The sequence below is a fragment of the Coregonus clupeaformis genome, unplaced genomic scaffold (genome assembly GCF_020615455.1).
Source record: "Coregonus clupeaformis isolate EN_2021a unplaced genomic scaffold, ASM2061545v1 scaf0520, whole genome shotgun sequence".
Classification (NCBI taxonomy): Eukaryota; Metazoa; Chordata; class Actinopteri; order Salmoniformes; family Salmonidae; genus Coregonus; species Coregonus clupeaformis.
The window spans coordinates 28763-50444 of record NW_025533975.1 but is presented as its reverse complement, the minus strand read 5'-3'; the positions used below and the strand labels follow the sequence as shown (position 1 = coordinate 50444).

Genomic DNA, 21682 nt, shown 5'->3' with positions numbered 1-21682 from the left:
TATATATATATATATCTTTCACTTTGACATTAGTGAATTTTTTGTAGATAGTTGACAGAAAATGACAAATCCATTTTAATTTGTAACAATATAATGTGAAGAAATTCAAGTGGGTGAATACTTATGATACCCACTGTAGGTGATTCAGTCGCCACCTTGTGACCATAGAGTACTAACTTTTTTAGATACATTTAGGGTTGCAAAGCTACTGGTAATTCACCAAACATTACCGGAATCTTCTGTAATTTTGGTAATTAACAGGTAATCTATTGCAATCTATGGCAATTTTAGTAATTTATACTTGAATAACTATAAAAATATATATATTCATATAGTACTCATTTTTTATACCGGTGTCCATATTGCCGATGAGTTTCTAGTGGATATACCATATGTTTCAGGAGAAAATACCCTAATGAATGAAAAAATAATCTAATCAACAATGGCATTTTCAATTAACTCTGCAACTCTTACAACTATTGACTTTAGTCAAATAAATGTGTAATGGCTGGAGCGGCATGAGTGAAATGGTATCAGATACATCAAACAGTTTCCATGTGTTTGATGCAATTCCATTCGCTCCATTCTAGCCATTATTATGAGTCGTCCTCCCCTCAGCAGCCTCCACTGCTGTAAATTGATGGTTTATATTTAGGATAATATTTTAAAGATTTGTTATTCAATTTTTTATTTTAAAATGATCTTATTTCATTATTTGATATATTTTACGTGATAAGGCCACACAGAAGTCCGGAGATAATTACAGACACCTAATCTGAAGTACCCAAAATGGCTATACAGTGTGCGAAATTGCTTTGCTAAAGAACTGTGCCTGTTGTAATACATTTTTATCACCTCTTACAATCTTTTTTATGCACACATTTCAACACCAAAAAAAAAGATTGCATGTATTTTTATTTTTTTATCACAAACCCAAAGTTTGCTTACAAAAAAGAACGACAAAAATAAAATGTGTACCCATCTATTGCATATCATGCTGGCAGTTTAAACTACATGCAAATCGACAATAATAAGAACAACTATGATAATAATGATACTAAATAAGAAAGGGGAGGGAGAAGGGTGGTCATTTAAAATAAATAAACCTTGACATGTTACAACTGGTATAAAAAAAAAAGAGTATATAAAAAGGGGCCTTCCCTCCAGTGGAGTCGTTTTTATACATGAGGCTTCCTCTAAGAGCAGGGCAGGAGAATCACAAATCTCTCTGGATAGAGACAAATGTAAAGGGAGAGAAAGAGAGACAGAGAAAGAGAGCGAGAAAGAGAGAGAAAGAGACAGACAGAGACCGAGACAGAGAGAGAGAGACAGAGAGAGACAGAGCGAGAGACAGAGCGAGAGAGAGAGAGAGAGAGACAGACAGAGACCGAGACAGAGCGAGAGACAGAGCGAGAGACAGAGCGAGAGACAGAGCGAGAGACAGAGCGAGAGACAGAGCGAGAGACAGAGCGAGAGACAGAGCGAGAGACAGAGACAGAGAGAGACAGAAGGAGAGAGAGAGAGAGAGAGAGAGAGAGAGAGAGAGAGAGAGAGACAGAAGGAGAGACTGCATAGAGACAAAGGCCTAACCCCTCCCTGCTCTAACAATGATAAGAGTGATCAGTGGAAATGAATGGAGCGATAGAGGGGGCACTGAAGAGGGAAGAGAAGAGGGGGAACTGAAGAGGGAAGAGAAGAGGGGGCACTGAAGAGGGAAGAGAAGAGGGGGCACTGAAGAGGGAAGAGAAGAGGGGGAACTGAAGAGGGAAGAGAAGAGGGGGAACTGAAGAGGGAAGAGAAGAGGGGGAACTGAAGAGGGAAGAGAAGAGGGGGAACTGAAGAGGGAACTGAAGAGGGAAGAGAAGAGGGGGAACTGAAGAGGGAAGAGAAGAGGGGGAACTGAAGAGGTGAGTAGGATCACTGGGCAATGGGGAAGGTATACTGCAGTAACTGCCCAATATTGAATGACACACACACACATGGAGGTCATACATACAAAATACAAACTCAATCATACAGTTAGAAGCCCTTTCATCGATGGCAATGTCTCGTCAATGTGAAAAACCTGCGAGAAACTAACATAACTTAATTGACCTATCATGGCTGGTCTCATACAATTGACAATGATTTATTGTGAATTGAATGGGTTAGGTAAGAGTATGGCTTTATAGTTTCTTTCTTTTAAACGTCTACACATAAAAACATTACATCGAAAGGTCATGATTTATGTTCTCTTGGCTTGTAGACAAAACAAGGGCCAAGCCTTCCATAGGATGTGTCCCAATGGCACTCTATTCCCTATATAGTGCACTACTTTTGACCAAAACCCTATGGACTGTGGTCAAAATGAGTGCATTGTATAGGAAATAGGGTGCATTTGGGACACAAAAATAGAGAACACAAAAGCCACCCATACCGTGTACTTCACAGAGAGACAGAGAATATATAGATGAGGTTTGTACATAAAGGGTTTACAGACACTGAGGAAGAACAGTTGGTCACTAAAAAGGAGAAGAGTTGGGACCTGGAGGATTCAGCGTTTGGATACCCTGTGTGTGGCTCTCATGAATGGGCACTAAGTGAGGCCTGGAGAAACTAACAGAGGCAGAGAGAGATGATATGACATGGGGATGAGAGGGAGTTGTAGGGCAGTCCCTTTGGTATCTGACCCAGTGTACTGAATGTTGTCAGAGAGTCCCTTTTAAGTATCATGTCATAGACCAGTGTATTGAATGAGCGTAGATCCCAAATGGCACCCTATATTGTGCTCTACTTTTCACCAGGGAATAGGGTGCCATTTTGGACGCATCCTAGGAGGTCCCTTGGAGGTTTGAGCCAGTGTTGTCCTTATGGATGGTAGCAGGTGGTGTGGTCAATGGTTGGGTGGTCTGGGGGTCAGGCGGATGTTTCCGGAGCCTCAGTCTGCGCTGACCTGTGTGGTGACCTGTCCATCGGCCGTCTGATTGGTGGACTGGATGAACATGGGCTGGCTCAGGTCCTGTCCCGCCGGCATCGTCACCTGCTGAATCTGATACAACTGCTGTTAGGCGAGAGAGAGAGAGAAAAGGATGTGAGCGAGCGAGCGAGCGAGCGACAGGAGGTCACTGAGATGTTCCTCTTACCTGTCCGTCAGTAAACTGGTTGAATTGCTGCTGGCCTTGCTCTGTCTGTGTAATCTGAGAACAAACCAGAGAGAGAGGAGTCAGTCACAGTGCTTCACACAGCCACTATTCAAACCTACACCTCTAGTCAAATGCAACTGAAGGCAATGGACAATATAGAAAACGATTTACGAAACAATATAGAAAACACACATTTTAAAGATTAATAATCGTATCATATGTTACTACATTAACATTAATGTTATTTTATATACATTTACGTTATTTAGCAGACGCTCTTATCCAGAGCGACTTACAAATTGGTGCATTCACCTTATACTAATACCAGACCAGAGACTACATTACAGAGGTGAAGTGTCTACATACATCTGATGCAATACTATAGATCTAAAAGGTTATTGTTCAGTACCTGTACCTGCTGAGTGTTACCCAGCGTCTGGATCTGTCCCTGAACCACCTGTGTGCCAGAGACAGGCTGTGCCAGCCGGATGTACTGCAACTGACCAGTGTTCAGCTGCACCTACACACAGCCACCACACGGGGGAGACAAACACACTTTAGGCTGGGAAGGTCATCGATACACAATGCAGAGGTTATCATGATCACTGAGCTAGTTAGAGTCAAAATGGAGGAAAGTATAAGGTTCTCCAGCTCTACAGTGTAAGGAGATTTATCTCCAATTTCTAACTGAAGAACATTTTGTATTAATATCATTAGAAAATTGAGCTTTACAATTATAATGTTTCCTCCCTCTCTCCCTTTCTTACTGGTATCTGCTGGATCTCTGCGGTGTTGGTGATTATCTGCTGCATGACCTGCATGGTCTGTCCTGACTGTACCGTCTGGGTCTGGCCCTGCGACGACGCCTGTACTATCTGGACCTGCTGGTCCCCCACCTGCATGGTCATCGGAGCACCCTGAAGGGAGGGGGAGAGGGACAGTTCATTGTTGAACGACTGGTGAGAGTCTGGTGACGGAGACATGTAATGATTGTCCCACAGAGAGAACCCAAAACCCCTTCAAGAGCGAGAGAGAGAGAGAAAGAGAGAACACAGCAGGGTTTAAAGCACCCTCTCATCCTGCAAGCGGAGAGACGATGATGTGAAAGTGATATAGTGTCAGGCAACCCAGTCTCTCCAGGAACGGCTTACCTGACCTGATCTGACCAACGTCCCTAATGAACCACCTGATCTGACCAACGTCCCTAATGAACCACCTGATCTGACCAACGTCCCTAATGAACCACCTGATCTGACCAACGTCCCTAATGAACCAGCTGACCTGATCTGACCAACGTCCCTAATGAACCAGCTGACCTGATCTGACCAACGTCCCTAATGAACCAGCTGACCTGATCTGGCCAACGTCCCTAATGAACCAGCTGACCTGATCTGGCCAACGTCCCTAATGAACCAGCTGACCTGATCTGGCCAACGTCCCTAATGAACCAGCTGACCTGATCTGGCCAACGTCCCTAATGAACCACCTGATCTGACCAACGTCCCTAATGAACCAGCTGACCTGATCTGGCCAACGTCCCTAATGAACCAGCTGATCTGATCTGACCAACGTCCCTAATGAACCAGCTGATCTGATCTGACCAACGTCCCTAATGAACCAGCTGATCTGATCTGACCAACGTCCCTAATGAACCAGCTGATCTGATCTGACCAACGTCCCTAATGAACTAGCTGATCTGATCTACGTCCCTAATGAACCAGCTGACCTGATCTGACCAACATCCCTAATGAACCAGCTGATCTGGCCAACGTCCCTAATGAACCAGCTGATCTGATCTGACCAACGTCCCTAATGAACCAGCTGACCTGATCTGACCAACGTCCCTAATGAACCAGCTGATCTGACCAACGTCCCTAATGAACCAGCTGACCTGATCTGGCCAACGTCCCTAATGAACCAGCTGACCTGATCTGGCCAACGTCCCTAATGAACCAGCTGATCTGATCAACGTCCCTAATGAACCACCTGATCTGATCTGACCAACGTCCCTAATGAACCAGCTGATCTGATCAACGTCCCTAATGAACCACCTGATCTGATCTGACCAACGTCCCTAATGAACCAGCTGACCTGATCTGGCCAACGTCCCTAATGAACCAGCTGACCTGATCTGGCCAACGTCCCTAATGAACCAGCTGACCTGATCTGGCCAACGTCCCTAATGAACCAGCTGATCTGACCAACGTCCCTAATGAACCAGCTGATCTGACCAACGTCCCTAATGAACCAACTGACCTGATCTGGCCAACGTCCCTAATGAACCACCTGATCTGGCCAACGTCCCTAATGAACCAGCTGATCTGATCTGACCAACGTCCCTAATGAACCAGCTGACCTGATCTGACCAACGTCCCTAATGAACCAGCTGACCTGATCTGGCCAACGTCCCTAATGAACCAGCTGATCTGATCTGACCAACGTCCCTAATGAACCAGCTGATCTGATCTGGCCAACGTCCCTAATGAACCAGCTGACCTGATCTGGCCAACGTCCCTAATGAACCAGCTGACCTGATCTGACCAACGTCCCTAATGAACCAGCTGACCTGATCTGGCCAACGTCCCTAATGAACCAGCTGACCTGATCTGGCCAACGTCCCTAATGAACCACCTGATCTGGCCAACGTCCCTAATGAACCAGCTGACCTGATCTGGCCAACGTCCCTAATGAACCAGCTGATCTGATCTGGCCAACGTCCCTAATGAACCAGCTGACCTGATCTGGCCAACGTCCCTAATGAACCAGCTGACCTGATCTGGCCAACGTCCCTAATGAACCAGCTGATCTGACCAACGTCCCTAATGAACCAGCTGACCTGATCTGGCCAACGTCCCTAATGAACCAGCTGACCTGATCTGGCCAACGTCCCTAATGAACCAGCTGATCTGATCTGACCAACGTCCCTAATGAACCAGCTGATCTGATGGCCAACGTCCCTAATGAACCAGCTGACCTGATCTGGCCAACGTCCCTAATGAACCAGCTGACCTGATCTGGCCAACGTCCCTAATGAACCAGCTGATCTGACCAACGTCCCTAATGAACCAGCTGACCTGATCTGGCCAACGTCCCTAATGAACCAGCTGATCTGATCTGGCCAACGTCCCTAATGAACCAGCTGATCTGACCAACGTCCCTAATGAACCAGCTGACCTGATCTGGCCAACGTCCCTAATGAACCAGCTGATCTGATCTGGCCAACGTCCCTAATGAACCAGCTGATCTGATCTGGCCAACGTCCCTAATGAACCAGCTGATCTGATCTGGCCAACGTCCCTAATGAACCAGCTGACCTGATCTGGCCAACGTCCCTAATGAACCAGCTGATCTGATCAACGTCCCTAATGAACCACCTGATCTGACCAACGTCCCTAATGAACCAGCTGATCTGATCTGACCAACGTCCCTAATGAACCAGCTGACCTGATCTGGCCAACGTCCCTAATGAACCAGCTGACCTGATCTGGCCAACGTCCCTAATGAACCAGCTGACCTGATCTGGCCAACGTCCCTAATGAACCAGCTGACCTGATCTGACCAACGTCCCTAATGAACCAGCTGATCTGATGGCCAAAGTCCCTAATAAACCAGCTGACCTGATCTGGCCAACGTCCCTAATGAACCAGCTGACCTGATCTGACCAACGTCCCTAATGAACCAGCTGATCTGATGGCCAACGTCCCTAATAAACCAGCTGACCTGATCTGACCAACGTCCCTAATGAACCAGCTGATCTGATGGCCAACGTCCCTAATGAACCAGCTGACCTGATCTGGCCAACGTCCCTAATGAACCAGCTGACCTGATCTGGCCAACGTCCCTAATGAACCAGCTGACCTGATCTGGCCAACGTCCCTAATGAACCAGCTGACCTGATCTGGCCAACGTCCCTAATGAACCAGCTGACCTGATCTGACCAACGTCCCTAATGAACCAGCTGATCTGATGGCCAACGTCCCTAATGAACCAGCTGATCTGATCTGGCCAACGTCCCTAATGAACCCGCTGACCTGACTAATGTCTCTAATGAGACTGCTGCTGCTGAGTCACAAGCTAAGCTGCAGGCCTGGAGATGAGAAGGACTGGAGAGATAGGAAGGCCCTCAGGGGTGAACTAACCTTCCTGATTAAATGTGGAGGGGTGCGCTCCAGGATGACATTTCCCCTAGGTACAGATCTAGGATCAGCATCCCCTCCCCCAATCTTAACCTTAACCATTAAGTGGGATAAATGCAAAACTGATCCAAGATCAGCATCTAGGGGTAACTTCACCCTACACCGAGGAGTGCTGGGATGGGAGGGGTGATTCAGATGTTGACAGGGGGGGCTGAGGAGGGGTTTTTACCGTGATAGGTGTGCCCTGTGACTGGGCTACCTGCACCTGCTGTAACTGTTGCATTGTGGTCCCCTGCAGCACCTGAAGTGGGGAGGGAGGAGAGAGGAGAGAGAAAGAGGAAGAGAAAGAGGGAGCTTTACAAACATGACTACAAGCACATGCAGAGCACACAGGAAGTAGCACACACATACAGTCAGACACCTGTCATCAGATCACACATACAGGCAGACACCTGTCATCAGATCACACATTCAGTCAGACACCTGTCATCAGATCACACATTCAGTCAGACACCTGTCATCCGATCAAACACACAGGCAGACACCTGTCATCAGATCACACATACAGTCAGACACCTGTCATCAGATCAAACACACAGGCAGACACCTGTCATCAGATCACACATTCAGTCAGACACCTGTCATCAGATCAAACACACAGGCAGACACCTGTCATCAGATCACACATACAGTCAGACACCTGTCATCAGATCAAACACACAGGCAGACACCTGTCATCAGATCACACATTCAGTCAGACACCTGTCATCAGATCACACATTCAGTCAGACACCTGTCATCAGATCAAACACACAGGCAGACACCTGTCATCAGATCACACATTCAGTCAGACACCTGTCATCAGATCACACATTCAGTCAGACACCTGTCATCAGATCACACATTCAGTCAGACACCTGTCATCAGATCAAACACACAGGCAGACACCTGTCATCAGATCACACATTCAGTCAGACACCTGTCATCAGATCACACATTCAGTCAGACACCTGTCATCAGATCACACGCAACAAACAATGAGCATGTGAGCACAACTTAATTATGCGTGGAAGAAACGCATAGAGCAGAAGGGATGCAGAATGAATGGAGAAATAACAGCTGTGAAATCCAGGTGAAGTTAATGAACATAAAGATGTATCCTACAGTAGGACATGGCAGTTCCATTAATACAATGCAGATGTGCAATAGAAATTGAGGTTTGGTTTCGTAACGGATCAGTCCATTAGGGACTTTGTGACCAGAGAGGGAATTTGACAGAACTGGTACAACAGTGACAACTAGTGACACTGAAAGCTCTTTGCAGGCAAGTCTGCCGAAGACGCAAACACACACACAGGAATTGAGCAATGAATTAGGACCTCTTCACCCTCCTCCCTCACTCTCAATCTCCAGATATCTCTCGCTTTCAAAAATCACACTTTATCCATCTGTTTTTAAGATCCTTTCCCCTCTTCCATCCCTCTTCCTCCCTGGCCTCTTAACTGTAACCCAGTAGTCTACACTAGTCATCTATTCTAAGGTGCCAATCATGTAGTGACCTCCCCTGCTCTGCTCGGTGACTGTGGGGGGACTGCGGCATGTAGTGACCTCCCCTGCTCTGCTCGGTGACTGTGGGGGGACTGCGGCATGTAGTGACCTCCCCTGCTCTGCTCGGTGACTGTGGGGGGACTGCGGCATGTAGTGACCTCCCTGCTCTGCTCGGTGACTGTGGGGGGACTGCGGCATGTAGTGACCTCCCTGCTCTGCTCGGTGACTGTGGGGGACTGCGGCATGTAGTGACCTCCCCTGCTCTGCTCGGTGACTGTGGGGGGACTGCGGCATGTAGTGACCTCCCCTGCTCTGCTCGGTGACTGTGGGGGGACTGCGGCATGTAGTGACCTCCCCTGCTCTGCTCGGTGACTGTGGGGGGACTGCGGCATGTTGTGACCTCCCCTGCTCTGCTCGGTGACTGTGGGGGGACTGCGGCAGCAGCAGCAGCAGCTCTAGCCTGACTCTGGCTGTGGAACTGTGACAGCGCAGCCAAACTAAGGCAGCCTGCTGAAGCAGCACTGATCAGCCAGGAGAGAGAACACACTAGAAAGATAGTACAGGAGGGAAAATAATGGAACAAGAGAGAAAACAAAAGAGAGCGAGACAGATGGGTGCCTGGGAAACCACAATCAGAGAAAGAAAAAAAGACTAGGGATGAGGGGGCAACCCACCCATCTGCTTATTCATATGTTCCTCCTCTTCAGAGAGAAGAACAGTGGAGTGGCAGAGAGCAGTCTCACAGGGAGTGTAGGCTGCATCCCAAATGGCACCCTATTAGATGGTGCCAGAGGAGATGGCTGCCGTTTTATGGCCCTCTAACCAATTGTGCTATTATGTGTGTTTTTTCACGTTATTTGTAATTTATTCTGTACATAATGTTTCTGCCACCGTCTCTTATGACCAAGAAGAGCTTCTAGATATCAGGACAGCGATGAAGGATATTCTACAGACACCCGACAAGACCCGAATCCCAGTCATTCCCATGAGAAAGAGATGGAGATATCGTGGACGTAGGTCGGGGTGCCTTGTAAGGATCCGACGGCGAGCGAGTAATCTGCCTCTTCCATCAATCCTATTAGCCAACGTACAATCATTTGAAAACAAAATGGACGACCTAAGATCAAGGATATCCTACCAACGGGACATTAAAAACTGTAATATCTTATGTTTTACGGCTGAACAACGACATGGATAACATACAGCTGGTGGGATATACGCTACATCGGCGGGATATAACGGCTGACTCCGGTAAGACAAGGGGTGGCGGTCTGTGTATATTTGTAAACAACAGCTGGTGCATAAAATCTAATACTAAGGAAGTCTCAAGGTTTTGCTCGCCTGAGGTAGAGTATCTCATGATAAGCTGTAGACCACACTATTTACCAAGAGTTTTCTTCTATATTTTTCATAGCTGTCTATTTACCACCACAAACCGATGCTGGAACTAAGTTTGCTGATGGCCTTATACAGCTCATTGAGTGCAAACAGGAAAACACTCATCCAGAGGCGGCGCTCCTAGTGGCCGGGGACTTTAATGCAGGGAAACTTAAATCCGTTCTACCTAATTTCTACCAGCATGTTAAATGTGCAACAAGAGGAAAAAAAACTCCAGACTACCTTTACTCCACACACAGAGACGCATACAAAGCTCTCCCTCGCCCTCCATTTGGCAAATCTGACCATAACTCTATCCTCCTGATTCCTGCTTATAAGCAAAAACTAAAGCAGGAAGAACCAGTGACTCGGTTAATAAGGAAGTGGTCAGATGACGCAGATGCTAAGCTACAGGATTGTTTTGCTAGCACAGATGGAATATGTTACGGGATTCTTCCGATGGCTTTGAGGAGTACATCACATCAGTCACTGGCTTCATCAATAAGGGCATCGATGACGTCGTCCCCACAGTGACCGTACGTACAGTTGAAGTCAGAAGTTTACATACACCTTAGCCAAATACATTTAAACTCAGTTTTTCACAATTCCTGACATTTAATCCTAGTAAAAATTTGCTGTGTTAGGTCAGTTAGGATCACCACTTTATTTTAAGAATGTGAAATGTCACAATAATAGTAGAGAGAATGATTTATTTCAGCTTTTCTTTCTTTCATCACATTCCCAGTGGGTCAGAAGTTTACATACACTCAATTAGTATTTGGTAGCATTGCCTTTAAATTGTTTAACTTGGGTCAAACGTTTCGGGTAGCCTTCCACAAGCTTCCCACAATAACTTGGGTGAATTTTGGCCCATTCCTGCTGACAGAGCTGGTGTAACAGAGTGAAGTTTGTAGGCCTCCTTGCTCGCACACGCTTTTTCAGTTCTGCCCACATATTTTCTATAGGATTGAGGTCAGGGCTTTGTGATGGCCACTCCAAAATCTTGACTTTGTTGTCCTGAAGCGATTTTGCTACAACTTTGGAAGTATGCTTGGGGTCATTGTCCATTTGGAAGACCCATTTGCAACCAAGCTTTAACTTCCTGACTGATGTCTTGAGATGTTGCTTCAATATATCCACATAATTTTCCTTCCTCGTGATGCCATCTATTTTGTGAAGTGCACCAGTCCCTCCTGCAGCAAAGCACCCCCACAGCATGATGCTGCCACCCCGTGCTTCACGGTTGGGATGGTGTTCTTCGGCTTGCAAGTGGACCCCTTTTTCCTCCAAACATAACGATGGTCATTATGGCCAAACAGTTCTATTTTTGTTTCATCAGACCTAAGGACAATTCTCCAAAAAGTACGATCTTTGTCCCCATGTGCAGTTGCAAACCATAGTCTGGCTTTTTTATGGCGGTTTTGGAGCAGTTGCTTCTTCCTTGCTGAGCGGCCTTTCAGGTTATGTCGATATAGGACTCGTTTTTACTGTGGATATAGATACTTTTGTACCTGTTTCCTCCAGCATCTTCACAAGGTCCTTTGCTGTTGTTCTGGGATTGATTTGGACTTTTCTCACCAAAGTACGTTCATCTCTAGGAGACAGAACGCGTCTCCTTCCTGAGCGGTATGATAGCTGCGTGGACCCATGGTGTTTATACTTGCAAAACAATTTTTTGTACAGATGAACGTGGTACCTTCAGGCGTTTGGAAATTGCTCCCAAGGATGAACCAGACTTGTGGAGGTCTACACATTATTTTCTGAGGTCTTGGCTGATTTCTTTTGATTTTCCTATGATGTCAAGCAAAGAGGCACTGAGTTTGAAGGTAGGCCTTGAAATACATCCACAGGTAGACCTCCAATTGACTCAAATTATGTCAATTAGCCTATCAGAAGTTTCTGATAGTGACATAATCTGTCTGTAAACAATTGTTGGAAAAATTATTTGTGTCATGCACTAAGTAGATGTCCTAACCGACTTGCCAAAAATATAGTTTGTTAACAAGAAATTTGTGGAGTGGTTGAAAAAATAGTTTTAATGACTCCAACCTAAGTGTATGTAAACTTCCGACTTCAACTGTACATACCCCAACCAGAAGCCATGGATTACAGGCAACATCCGCACTGAGCTAAAGGGTAGAGCTGCTGCTTTCAAGGAGCGGGACTCTAACCCAGACGCTTATAAGAAATCCCGCTATGCCCTCCGACGAACCATCAAACAGGCAAAGAGTCATTACAGGACTAAGATTGAATCGTACTACACCGGCTTCGACGCTCGTCGGATGTGGCAGGGCTTGCAAACTATTACAGACTACAAAAGGGAAGCACAGCCGCGAGCTGCCAATGACACAAACCTACCAGACGAGCTAAATCACTTCCATGCATGAGAGCATCAGCTGTTCAGGATGACTATGTGATCACGCTCTCCGTAGCCGATGTGAGTAAGACTTTTAAGCAGGTCAACATTCCCTGACTGAGTCTGTAATACCAACATGTTTCAAGAAGACCACCATAGTCCCTGTGCCCAAGAACACTAAGGTAACCTGCCTAAATGACTCCCAACCTGTAGCACTCACGTCTGCAGCCATGAAGTGCTTTGAAAGGCTGGTCATGGCTCACATCAACACCATTATCCCAGAAACCCTAGACCCACTCCAATTTGCATACCACCCCAACAGATCCACAGATGATGCAATCTCTATTGCACTCCACACTGCCCTTTCCCACCTGGACAAGAGGAACACCTACATGAGAATGCTATTCATTGACTACAGTTCAGCGTTCAACACCATAGTACCCTCAAAGCTCATCACTAAGCTAAGGACCCTGGAACAAAACACCTCCCTCTGCAACTGGATCCTGGACTTCATGACGAGCCGCCCCCAGGTGGTAAGGGAAGGTAACAACACATCTGCCATGCTGATCCTCAACACAGGGGCCCCTCAGGGGTGCGTGCTCAGTCCCCTCCTGTACTCCCTGTTCACCCATGGCTGCGTGGCCAGGCACGACTCCAACACCATCATTAAGTTTGCTGACGACACAACAGTGGTAGGCCTGATCACCGACAACGATGAGACAGCCTATAGGGAGGAGGTCAGAGACCTGGCCGTGTGGTGCCAGGATAACAACCTCTCCCTCAACGTGATCAAGACAAAGGAGATGATTGTGGACTACAGGAAAAAAAAGAGGACTGAGCACGCCCCCATTCTCATCGACGGGGCTGTTGTGGAACAGGTTGAGAGCTTCAAGTTCCTTGGTGTCCACATCACCAACAAACTATCATGGTCCAAACACACCAAGACAGTCGTGAAGAGGGCACGACAAAGCCTATTCCCCCTCAGGAGACTGAAAAGATTTGGCATGGGTCCTCAAATCCTCAAAAAGTTCTACAGCTGCACCATCGAGAGCATCCTGACTGGTTGCATCACTGCCTGGTATGGCAACTGCTCGGCCTCCGACTGCAAGGCACTACAGAGGGTAGTGCGTACGGCCCAGTACATCACTGGGGCCAAGCTTCCTGCTATCCAGCACCTCTATACCAGGCGGTGTCAGAGGAAGGCCCTAAAAATTGTCAAAGATTCCAGCCACCCTAGTCATAGACTGTTCTCTCTGCTACCGCACCGGAGTGCCAAGTCTAGGTCCAAAAGGCTTCTTAGCAGCTTCTACCCCCAAGCCATAAGACTCCTGAACAGCTAATTATGGCTACCCGGACTATTTGCACTGTCCCCCCCACACCCTATTTTACACTGCTGCTACTCTGTTTATTATCCATGCATAGTCACTTTAACTAATAATAATAATAACTCTACCAACATTTACATATTACCTCGACTAACCGGTGCCCCCGCACATTGACTCTGTACTGGTACCCCCTGTATATAGCATCCCTACTGTTATTTTATTTTACTGCTGCTCTTTAATTATTTTTTATTTATATTTTTACTTAACTTTTTTTCTTAAAACTGCATTGTTGGTTAAGGGCTTGTAAGTAAGCATTTCACTGTAAGGTCTACACCTGTTGTATTTGGCGCATGTGGCAAATAAAATTGGATTTGGACTTTTGGCCCTGGTCAAAAGTAGTGCACTGAATAGGGTATAGGGTGCCATTAGAGACGCAGCCCTAGTGTTACTGTACTGTGTTGTTCTGGACCTCCAGTGGAGAGAGGAGTGACTGAAGTGGGCAGATCAAATGGCCCTGTATCATTGCTTTTATAGCTGGGTGTGTAGGTTCATTCATCCCTGCTAGTGGGAAAGTGTTGAGGCCAGAGTGTGGATCGGCTGTGCTTGCCAAGGATAATGTCAATAAAACCCACTGTTATTACCCCATTAACACTGTTTTATAGTGGACAGGGTTGGAGAGGGATGTTGACTGGGAGAGTGTTAGGAGAGCTGGTGATCTGCCAGGCTGTGTCATGGTGTGTGTGTGTGTGTGTGTTACACTATACCTTTGCCTGGCTGAATGTTGGTAGCTTACTGGTTGTTTGTGGCGTAGTGTGTTCAGTGTGGTGCGTGTGTGTATATATGTGTGTGTCTGCACACGTGGTCTTTCTCTCTGTGTCAGTGCACATGTGTGTGTCTATGTGGTGTGTGTATGTGTGTGTGTGTCTGCACACATGGTCTCTCTGTCTGTGTCAGTGCACGTGTGTGTGTGTCTATGTGGTGTGTGTGTATATATGTGTTTGTGGTGCAGGTCTATTCTTAAGTGTACCTGTCCTTGCTGTGGCTGTGCGATGATGATCTGTCCAGGCTGGATGGTGGTAGCCTGTTGTGCTGTGGCCTGCTGTTGGCCCTGGACCTGGCCTGGCTGCTGAGCCAGGGTGAAGTAGTACTGGACCGGCTCTGCTGGGGCCACCGACTGACGCACCTCCTCCTGTACACACACACACACACACACACACACAGAGAGAGAGAGGAGAGAGAAGAGAGAGAACTATCAGTCCATTACAAATCCATTAATTATTTTGCCAGTGTAATACAATAGGTAAGAGGCCCAGATAAATAACTGATAGGGCCTGGATGGATGAGTAATGTGATTCTGAATAGAGGATACGTCCCAAATGGCACCCTATTCCCTATGTAGTGCACTACTTTTGATCAGGGCCCCATGGGTCAGCCCTATAGGCCTTGGTCAAAAGTAGTGCACTATGGGGAATAGGGTGCCATTTGGAACGCAACTGGAGGATCCATTAGCACTGGAGGACCTTGATGAGCCCAGTGGACAACACTCAGGCTCAAGGCCTTATGGGTCTTCATCAAGACAATGGATTTTCACAACCCAACAACACTTTTCAGAACACAAGAACACTTCAACAGACAGAAAGGGATCATTTCCATTCATGAAAACAAGACCTTGGCACACTATTGAGAATGTTTTAATCATAAACTGTGAATGGAAAGCTCATTCAGTGACACATTGGACATTACGTCAGCCATTAACAAGCATGAAGGCTCTTTGTGTATAGTATAATATGGTCTAAGTCCCTGCCAGTTAGAGCAATGCCACATCACTACAAGCTTCCACATTTCTTTGTGCTCTGAGAAGTACACTCAAGGCCTCATCGTCGTCAGAAGTACAGGGTAACAGTGTAGGAGCTAGCAGTTTCCCCGTCACCAGAAGCGTAAACACCCCTCTCCCAGCTCGATGATGTCACAGCTGAGAGTGTAGGATGTTTACACCCCTGGCCACAGACTTGGTGAATCGGTCTATTTAGGTTGGTCACAACTTTAAATGCTTAGGAGCCACTGCCCAGCCTAAAACACCATCAATCTGAGTCAGGACTGTAATGTGGTAGAGGGGGCATCAGTTAACACGGTGGTGATTATGTTGATAGTGATTACAAGCTATGGGGTATTGGTGGTTCTGTTGGAGATTAGAGGCTATGGTGGTGTACTGGTGGTGGTTCTGTTGGAGATTAGAGGCTATGGTGGTGTACTGCTGGTGGTTCTGTTGGAGATTAGAGGCTATGGTGGTGTACTGGTGGTGGTTCTGTTGGAGATTAGAGGCTATGGTGGTGTACTGGTGGTGGTTCTGTTGGAGATTAGAAGCTATGGTGGTGGTTCTGTTGGAGATTAGAGGCTATGGTGGTGTACTGGTGGTGGTTCTGTTGGAGACTAGAGGCTATGGTGGTGTACTGGTGGTGGTTCTGTTGGAGATTAGAGGCTATGGTGGTGTACTGCTGGTGGTTCTGTTGGAGATTAGAGGCTATGGTGGTGGTTCTGTTGGAGATTAGAGGCTATGGTGGTGTACTGGTGGTGGTTCTGTTGGAGATTAGAAGCTATGGTGGTGGTTCTGTTGGAGATTAGAGGCTATGGTGGTGTACTGGTGGTGGTTCTGTTGGAGACTAGAGGCTATGGTGGTGTACTGGTGGTGGTTCTGTTGGAGATTAGAGGCTATGGTGGTGTACTGGTGGTGGTTCTGTTGGAGATTAGAAGCTATGGTGGTGGTTCTGTTGGGGATTAGAGGCTATGGTGGTGTACTGGTGGTGGTTCTGTTGGAGATTAGAGGCTATGGTGGTGTACTGGTGGTGGTTCTGTTGGAGATTAGAGGCTATGGTGGTGTACTGGTGGTGGTTCTGTTGGAGATTAGAGGCTATGGTGGTGGTTCTGTTGGAGATTAGAGGCTATGGTGGTGTACTGGTGGTGGTTCTGTTGGAGATTAGAGGCTATGGTGGCACTGTTGGGGGTTGTAGGAAGTAAGGGGCAGCCAGACGCTGCAAACATCCGACTGAAAGCCCTTGTTGCCCAAACACCAGCTTCCAGTCAAGGATGTTTACAGCGCCTCCAGGCTGCCAGGAGTGGTACTCCATCCTGCCTGGGTCCTGAAATTAAATGCAGATAGACCCATACACACACACACACTACCTGTCGTTTGGGGGGCTTGAGCTCGTCCCGGGGCACGATGTCGATGAGGAAGTCAAACTGGTCGAACTTCGTTATCGCCATGGCAATGTCGTTCCTCTGTAACACAGGAAGTAAGAGTTGAGGGTGAACGTTAGGCTCCTCATTCAGTATGTGAAAAAACTAGGCTAAATATAAAACCGGCTTTGTACTTCTGCTGCTCTCTCCAAATATAGCCTTTTTGGAAGCGTTTGAAGAAAATACAGTTTAGAAAAACTTCTAGGTCAAACTTGAACATTCTGCAGTTCTGTAAACAATACTAAAAGGAGGTCGCTCTCAGTGGAACTATAAAAGGCTTTGCCTACTTCAATCACACACAACACATACAGTGGGGGAAAAAAGTATTTAGTCAGCCACCAATTGTGCAAGTTCTCCCACTTAAAAGGATGAGAGAGGCCTGTCATTTTCATCATAGGGACACGTCAACTATGACAGACAAATTGAGATTTTTTTCTCTCCAGAAAATCACATTGTAGGATTTTTTTATGAATTTATTTGCAAATTATGGTGGAAAATAAGTATTTGGTCACCTACAAACAAGCAAGTTTTCTGGCTCTCACAGACCTGTAACTTCTTCTTTAAGAGGCTCCTCTGTCCTCCACTCGTTACCTGTATTAATGGCACCTGTTTGAACTTGTTATCAGTATGAAAGACACCTGTCCACAACCTCAAACAGTCACACTCCAAACTCCACTATGGCCAAGACCAAAGAGCTGTCAAAGGACACCAGAAACAAAATTGTAGACCTGCACCAGGCTGGGAAGACTGAATCTGCAATAGGTAAGCAGCTTGGTTTGAAGCAATCAACTGTGGGAGCAATTATTAGGAAATGGAAGACATACTGATAATCTCCCTCGATCTTGGGCTCCATGCAAGATCTCACCCCGTGGGGTCAAAATGATCACAAGAACGGTGAGCAAAAATCCCAGAACCACACGGGGGGACCTAGTGAATGACCTGCAGAGAGCTGGGACCAAAGTAACAAAGCCTACCATCAGTAACACACTACGCCGCCAGGGACTCAAATCCCTGCAGTGCCAGACGTGTCCCCCCTGCTTAAGCCAGTACATGTCCAGGCCCGTCTGAAGTTTGCTAGAGTGCATTTGGATGATCCAGAAGAGGATTGGGAGAATGTCATATGGTCAGATGAAACCAAAATCGAACTTTTTGGTAAAAACTCAACTCGTCGTGTTTGGAGGACAAAGAATGCTGAGTTGCATCCAAAGAACACCATACCTACTGTGAAGCATGGGGGTGGAAACATCATGCTTTGGGGCTGTTTTTCTGTAAAGGGACCAGGATGACTGATCTGTGTAAAGGAAAGAATGAATGGGGCCATGTATCGTGAGATTTTGAGTGAAAACCTCCCTCCATCAGCAAGGGCATTGAAGATGAAACGTGGCTGGGTCTTTCAGCATGACAATGATCCCAAACACACCGCCCGGGCAACGAAGGAGTGGCTTCGTAAGAAGCATTTCAAGGTCCTGTAGTGGCCTAGCCAGTCTCCAGATCTCAACCCCATAGAAAATCTTTGGAGGGAGTTGAAAGTCCGTGTTTCCCAGCGACAGCCCCAAAACATCACTGCTCTAGAGGTGATCTGCATGGAGGAATGGGCCAAAATACCAGCAACAGTGTGTGAAAACCTTGTGAAGACTTACAGAAAACGTTTGACCTGTGTCATTGCCAAGAAAGGGTATATAACAAAGTATTGAGAAACTTTTGTTATTGACCAAATACTTATTTTCCACCATAATTTGCAAATAAATTCATAAAAAATCCTACAATGTGATTTTCTGGAATTTGTTTTCTCATTTTGTCTGTCATAGTTGACGTGTACCTATGATGAAAATTACAGGCCTCTCTCATCTTTTTAAGTGGGAGAACATGCACAATTGGTGGCTGACTAAATACTTTTTTCCACCACTGTACCATGTAAAAACAGCAGAATTAACCATAGAGCCATAGGACCACTATGAGCAGCACCAGATTAAGGACATTGGGAGTTGTGTGATGTATTCTTAGCATCACTGTCCTCCCGAGGCCCACTCCTCTAGCGCGTGTGTCATTTTCCACAGGATATTGGCATCTAAGTCCCCACATTGAGGCCCCCTACATCTGTGTATTTATAGCGCTGTGAGATTAATATATCAGGTAACATCGGATCACATCCACAGTTGATATATTGATGAGCGTCGCCATGGCGACCCTGATCGGCGTGCCACTGGCACAATGGAACCCTAGCACCGACGAGAGCCGGTGTGTGTGTGTGAAATGGAGAGATAAAATTAGTGTGATTGCAAGCAGAGCTGTCTTATTAATAAAACACATGTAACACCACCTGTGGTGTAAAAATGCAATTAACGTGAGGATCTTGAAACCAAATTGGCATTCTATTTCGAGGTTGTTAAAGGGTAGGAAGCATTTGTTTTTACTCACATAAGTAACAACACAGTGTGGTCAAAGACTTAGTAACTTAGTTGTAGTCACGATATGGTTACTTATAACTACAAACATACTTACAGTGGGGGAAAAAAGTATTTAGTCAGCCACCAATTGTGCAAGTTCTCCCACTTAAAAAGATGAGAGAGGCCTGTCATTTTCATCATAGGTACACGTCAACTATGACAGACAAATTGAGAAAAAGAAATCCAGAAAATCACATTGTAGGATTTTTAATGAATTTATTTGCAAATTATGGTGGAAAATAAGTATTTGGTCACCTACAAACAAGCAAGATTTCTGGCTCTCACAGACCTGTAACTTCTTCTTTAAGAGGCTCCTCTGTCCTCCACTCGTTACCTGTATTAATGGCACCTGTTTGAACTTGTTATCAGTATAAAAGACACCTGTCCACAACCTCAAAACAGTCACACTCCAAACTCCACTATGGCCAAGACCAAAGAGCTGTCAAAGGACACCAGAAACAAAATTGTAGACCTGCACCAGGCTGGGAAGACTGAATCTGCAATAGGTAGGCAGCTTGGTTTGAAGAAATCAACTGTGGGCGCAATTATTAGGAAATGGAAGACATACAAGACCACTGATAATCTCCCTCGATCTGGGGCTCCACGCAAGATCTCACCCCGTGGGGTCAAAATGATCACAAGAAAGGTGAGCAAAAATCCCAGAACCACACGGGGGGACCTAGTGAATGACCTGCAGAGAGCTGGGACCAAAGTAACAAAGCCTACCATCAATAACACACTACGCCGCCAGGGACTCAAATCCTGCAGTGCCAGACGTGTCCCCCTGCTTAAGCCAGTACATGTCCAGGCCCGTCTGAAGTTTGCTATAGTGCATTTGGATGATCCAGAAGAGGATTGAGAGAATGTCATATGGTCAGATGAAACCAAAATCGAACTTTTTGGTAAAAACTCAACTCGTCGTGTTTGGAGGACAAAGAATGCTGAGTTGCATCCAAAGAACACCATACCTACTGTGAAGCATGGGGGTGGAAACATCATGCTTTGGGGCTGTTTTTCTGCAAAGGGACCAGGACGACTGATCCGTGTAAAGGAAAGAATGAATGGGGCCATGTATCGTGAGATTTTGAGTGAAAACCTCCTTCCATCAGCAAGGGCATTGAAGATTAAACGTGGCTGGGTCTTTCAGCATGACAATGATCCCAAACACACCGCCCGGGCAACGAAGGAGTGGCTTCGTAAGAAGCATTTCAAGGTCCTGGAGTGGCCTAGCCAGTCTCCAGATCTCAACCCCATAGAAAATCTTTGGAGGGAGTTGAAAGTCCGTGTTGCCCAGCGACAGCCCCAAAACATCACTGCTCTAGAGGAGATCTGCATGGTGGAATGGGCCAAAATACCAGCAACAGTGTGTGAAAACCTTGTGAAGACTTACAGAAAACGTTTGACCTGTGTCATTGCCAACAAAGGGTATATAACAAAGTATTGAGAAACTTTTGTTATTGACCAAATACTTATTTTCCACCATAATTTGCAAATAAATTCATTAAAAATCCTACAATGTGATTTTCTGGAATTTGTTTTCTCATTTTGTCTGTCATAGTTGACGTGTACCTATGATGAAAATTACAGGCCTCTCTCATCTTTTTAAGTGGGAGAACTTGCACAATTGGTGGCTGACTAAATACTTTTTTCCCCCCATTGTATGCTTTGGTTTATTTACATATTTATTAACTTCTGTCTGGGGATATCTTCTAAACTACCCACAATGCACTATTTCTCAACATCATATGGATTATCTACTCTGCGTTAGCTAGCTCGAGCTGGCTAACGATAGCCACTAGCCATGCAGACCGAGTGTTGTCCGTGGTGAGCTACAATCCACCAAACACGAGGAGGTGTGAAGTAAACAACCAATCAGATTCGCCACATGTGGGGGCCGTATGATCTCCAAAGTAGGCTACCAGAGTTTTTCAACCTTGGCTTAGTACTAGCGAGCTACAGTAGCTGACTGACTGTAATGTTGTGATAATTTCAATCTGCCTGGAGCCTTCCTACGATCGCCGTCTTATTGTTGACTCTTCTCCTCGTCTCCTGTGACCAATACCGCCTCTGGAATCTATCTACTTTGGATTTACCTCACTATATCGCTATTGGATTAGCAGACTCTCCCTCGGCTTCC

At 46.2% G+C, this 21682-nt stretch overlaps 1 protein-coding gene across 8 annotated transcripts in view; it reads right to left on the bottom strand.

The window, feature by feature from the left end:
• Positions 1-1830: 1830 nt before the first annotated feature.
• LOC121586711 (nuclear transcription factor Y subunit gamma) overlaps positions 1831-21682 on the bottom strand; it is a 35844-nt gene continuing 15992 nt past the window's right edge. For 4 of the 8 annotated variants that reach the window (XM_041903644.2, XM_041903643.1, XM_041903639.2 and 1 more), the window contains 7 exons: positions 17045-17140; positions 14892-15053; positions 7488-7559; positions 3890-4039; positions 3532-3642; positions 3123-3176; positions 1831-3040 (listed from right to left, as the gene is read on the bottom strand). In XM_041903644.2, coding sequence (XP_041759578.1) covers positions 2918-3040; positions 3123-3176; positions 3532-3642; positions 3890-4039; positions 7488-7559; positions 14892-15053; positions 17045-17140 — 768 coding nt within the window. In that variant the 3' untranslated portion in view covers positions 1831-2917. The remainder of the gene's footprint in view (positions 3041-3122; positions 3177-3531; positions 3643-3889; positions 4040-7487; positions 7560-14891; positions 15054-17044; positions 17141-21682) is intronic. The other 4 variants (XM_045215801.1, XM_045215800.1, XM_041903641.2 and 1 more) reach the window with 3 other exon arrangements.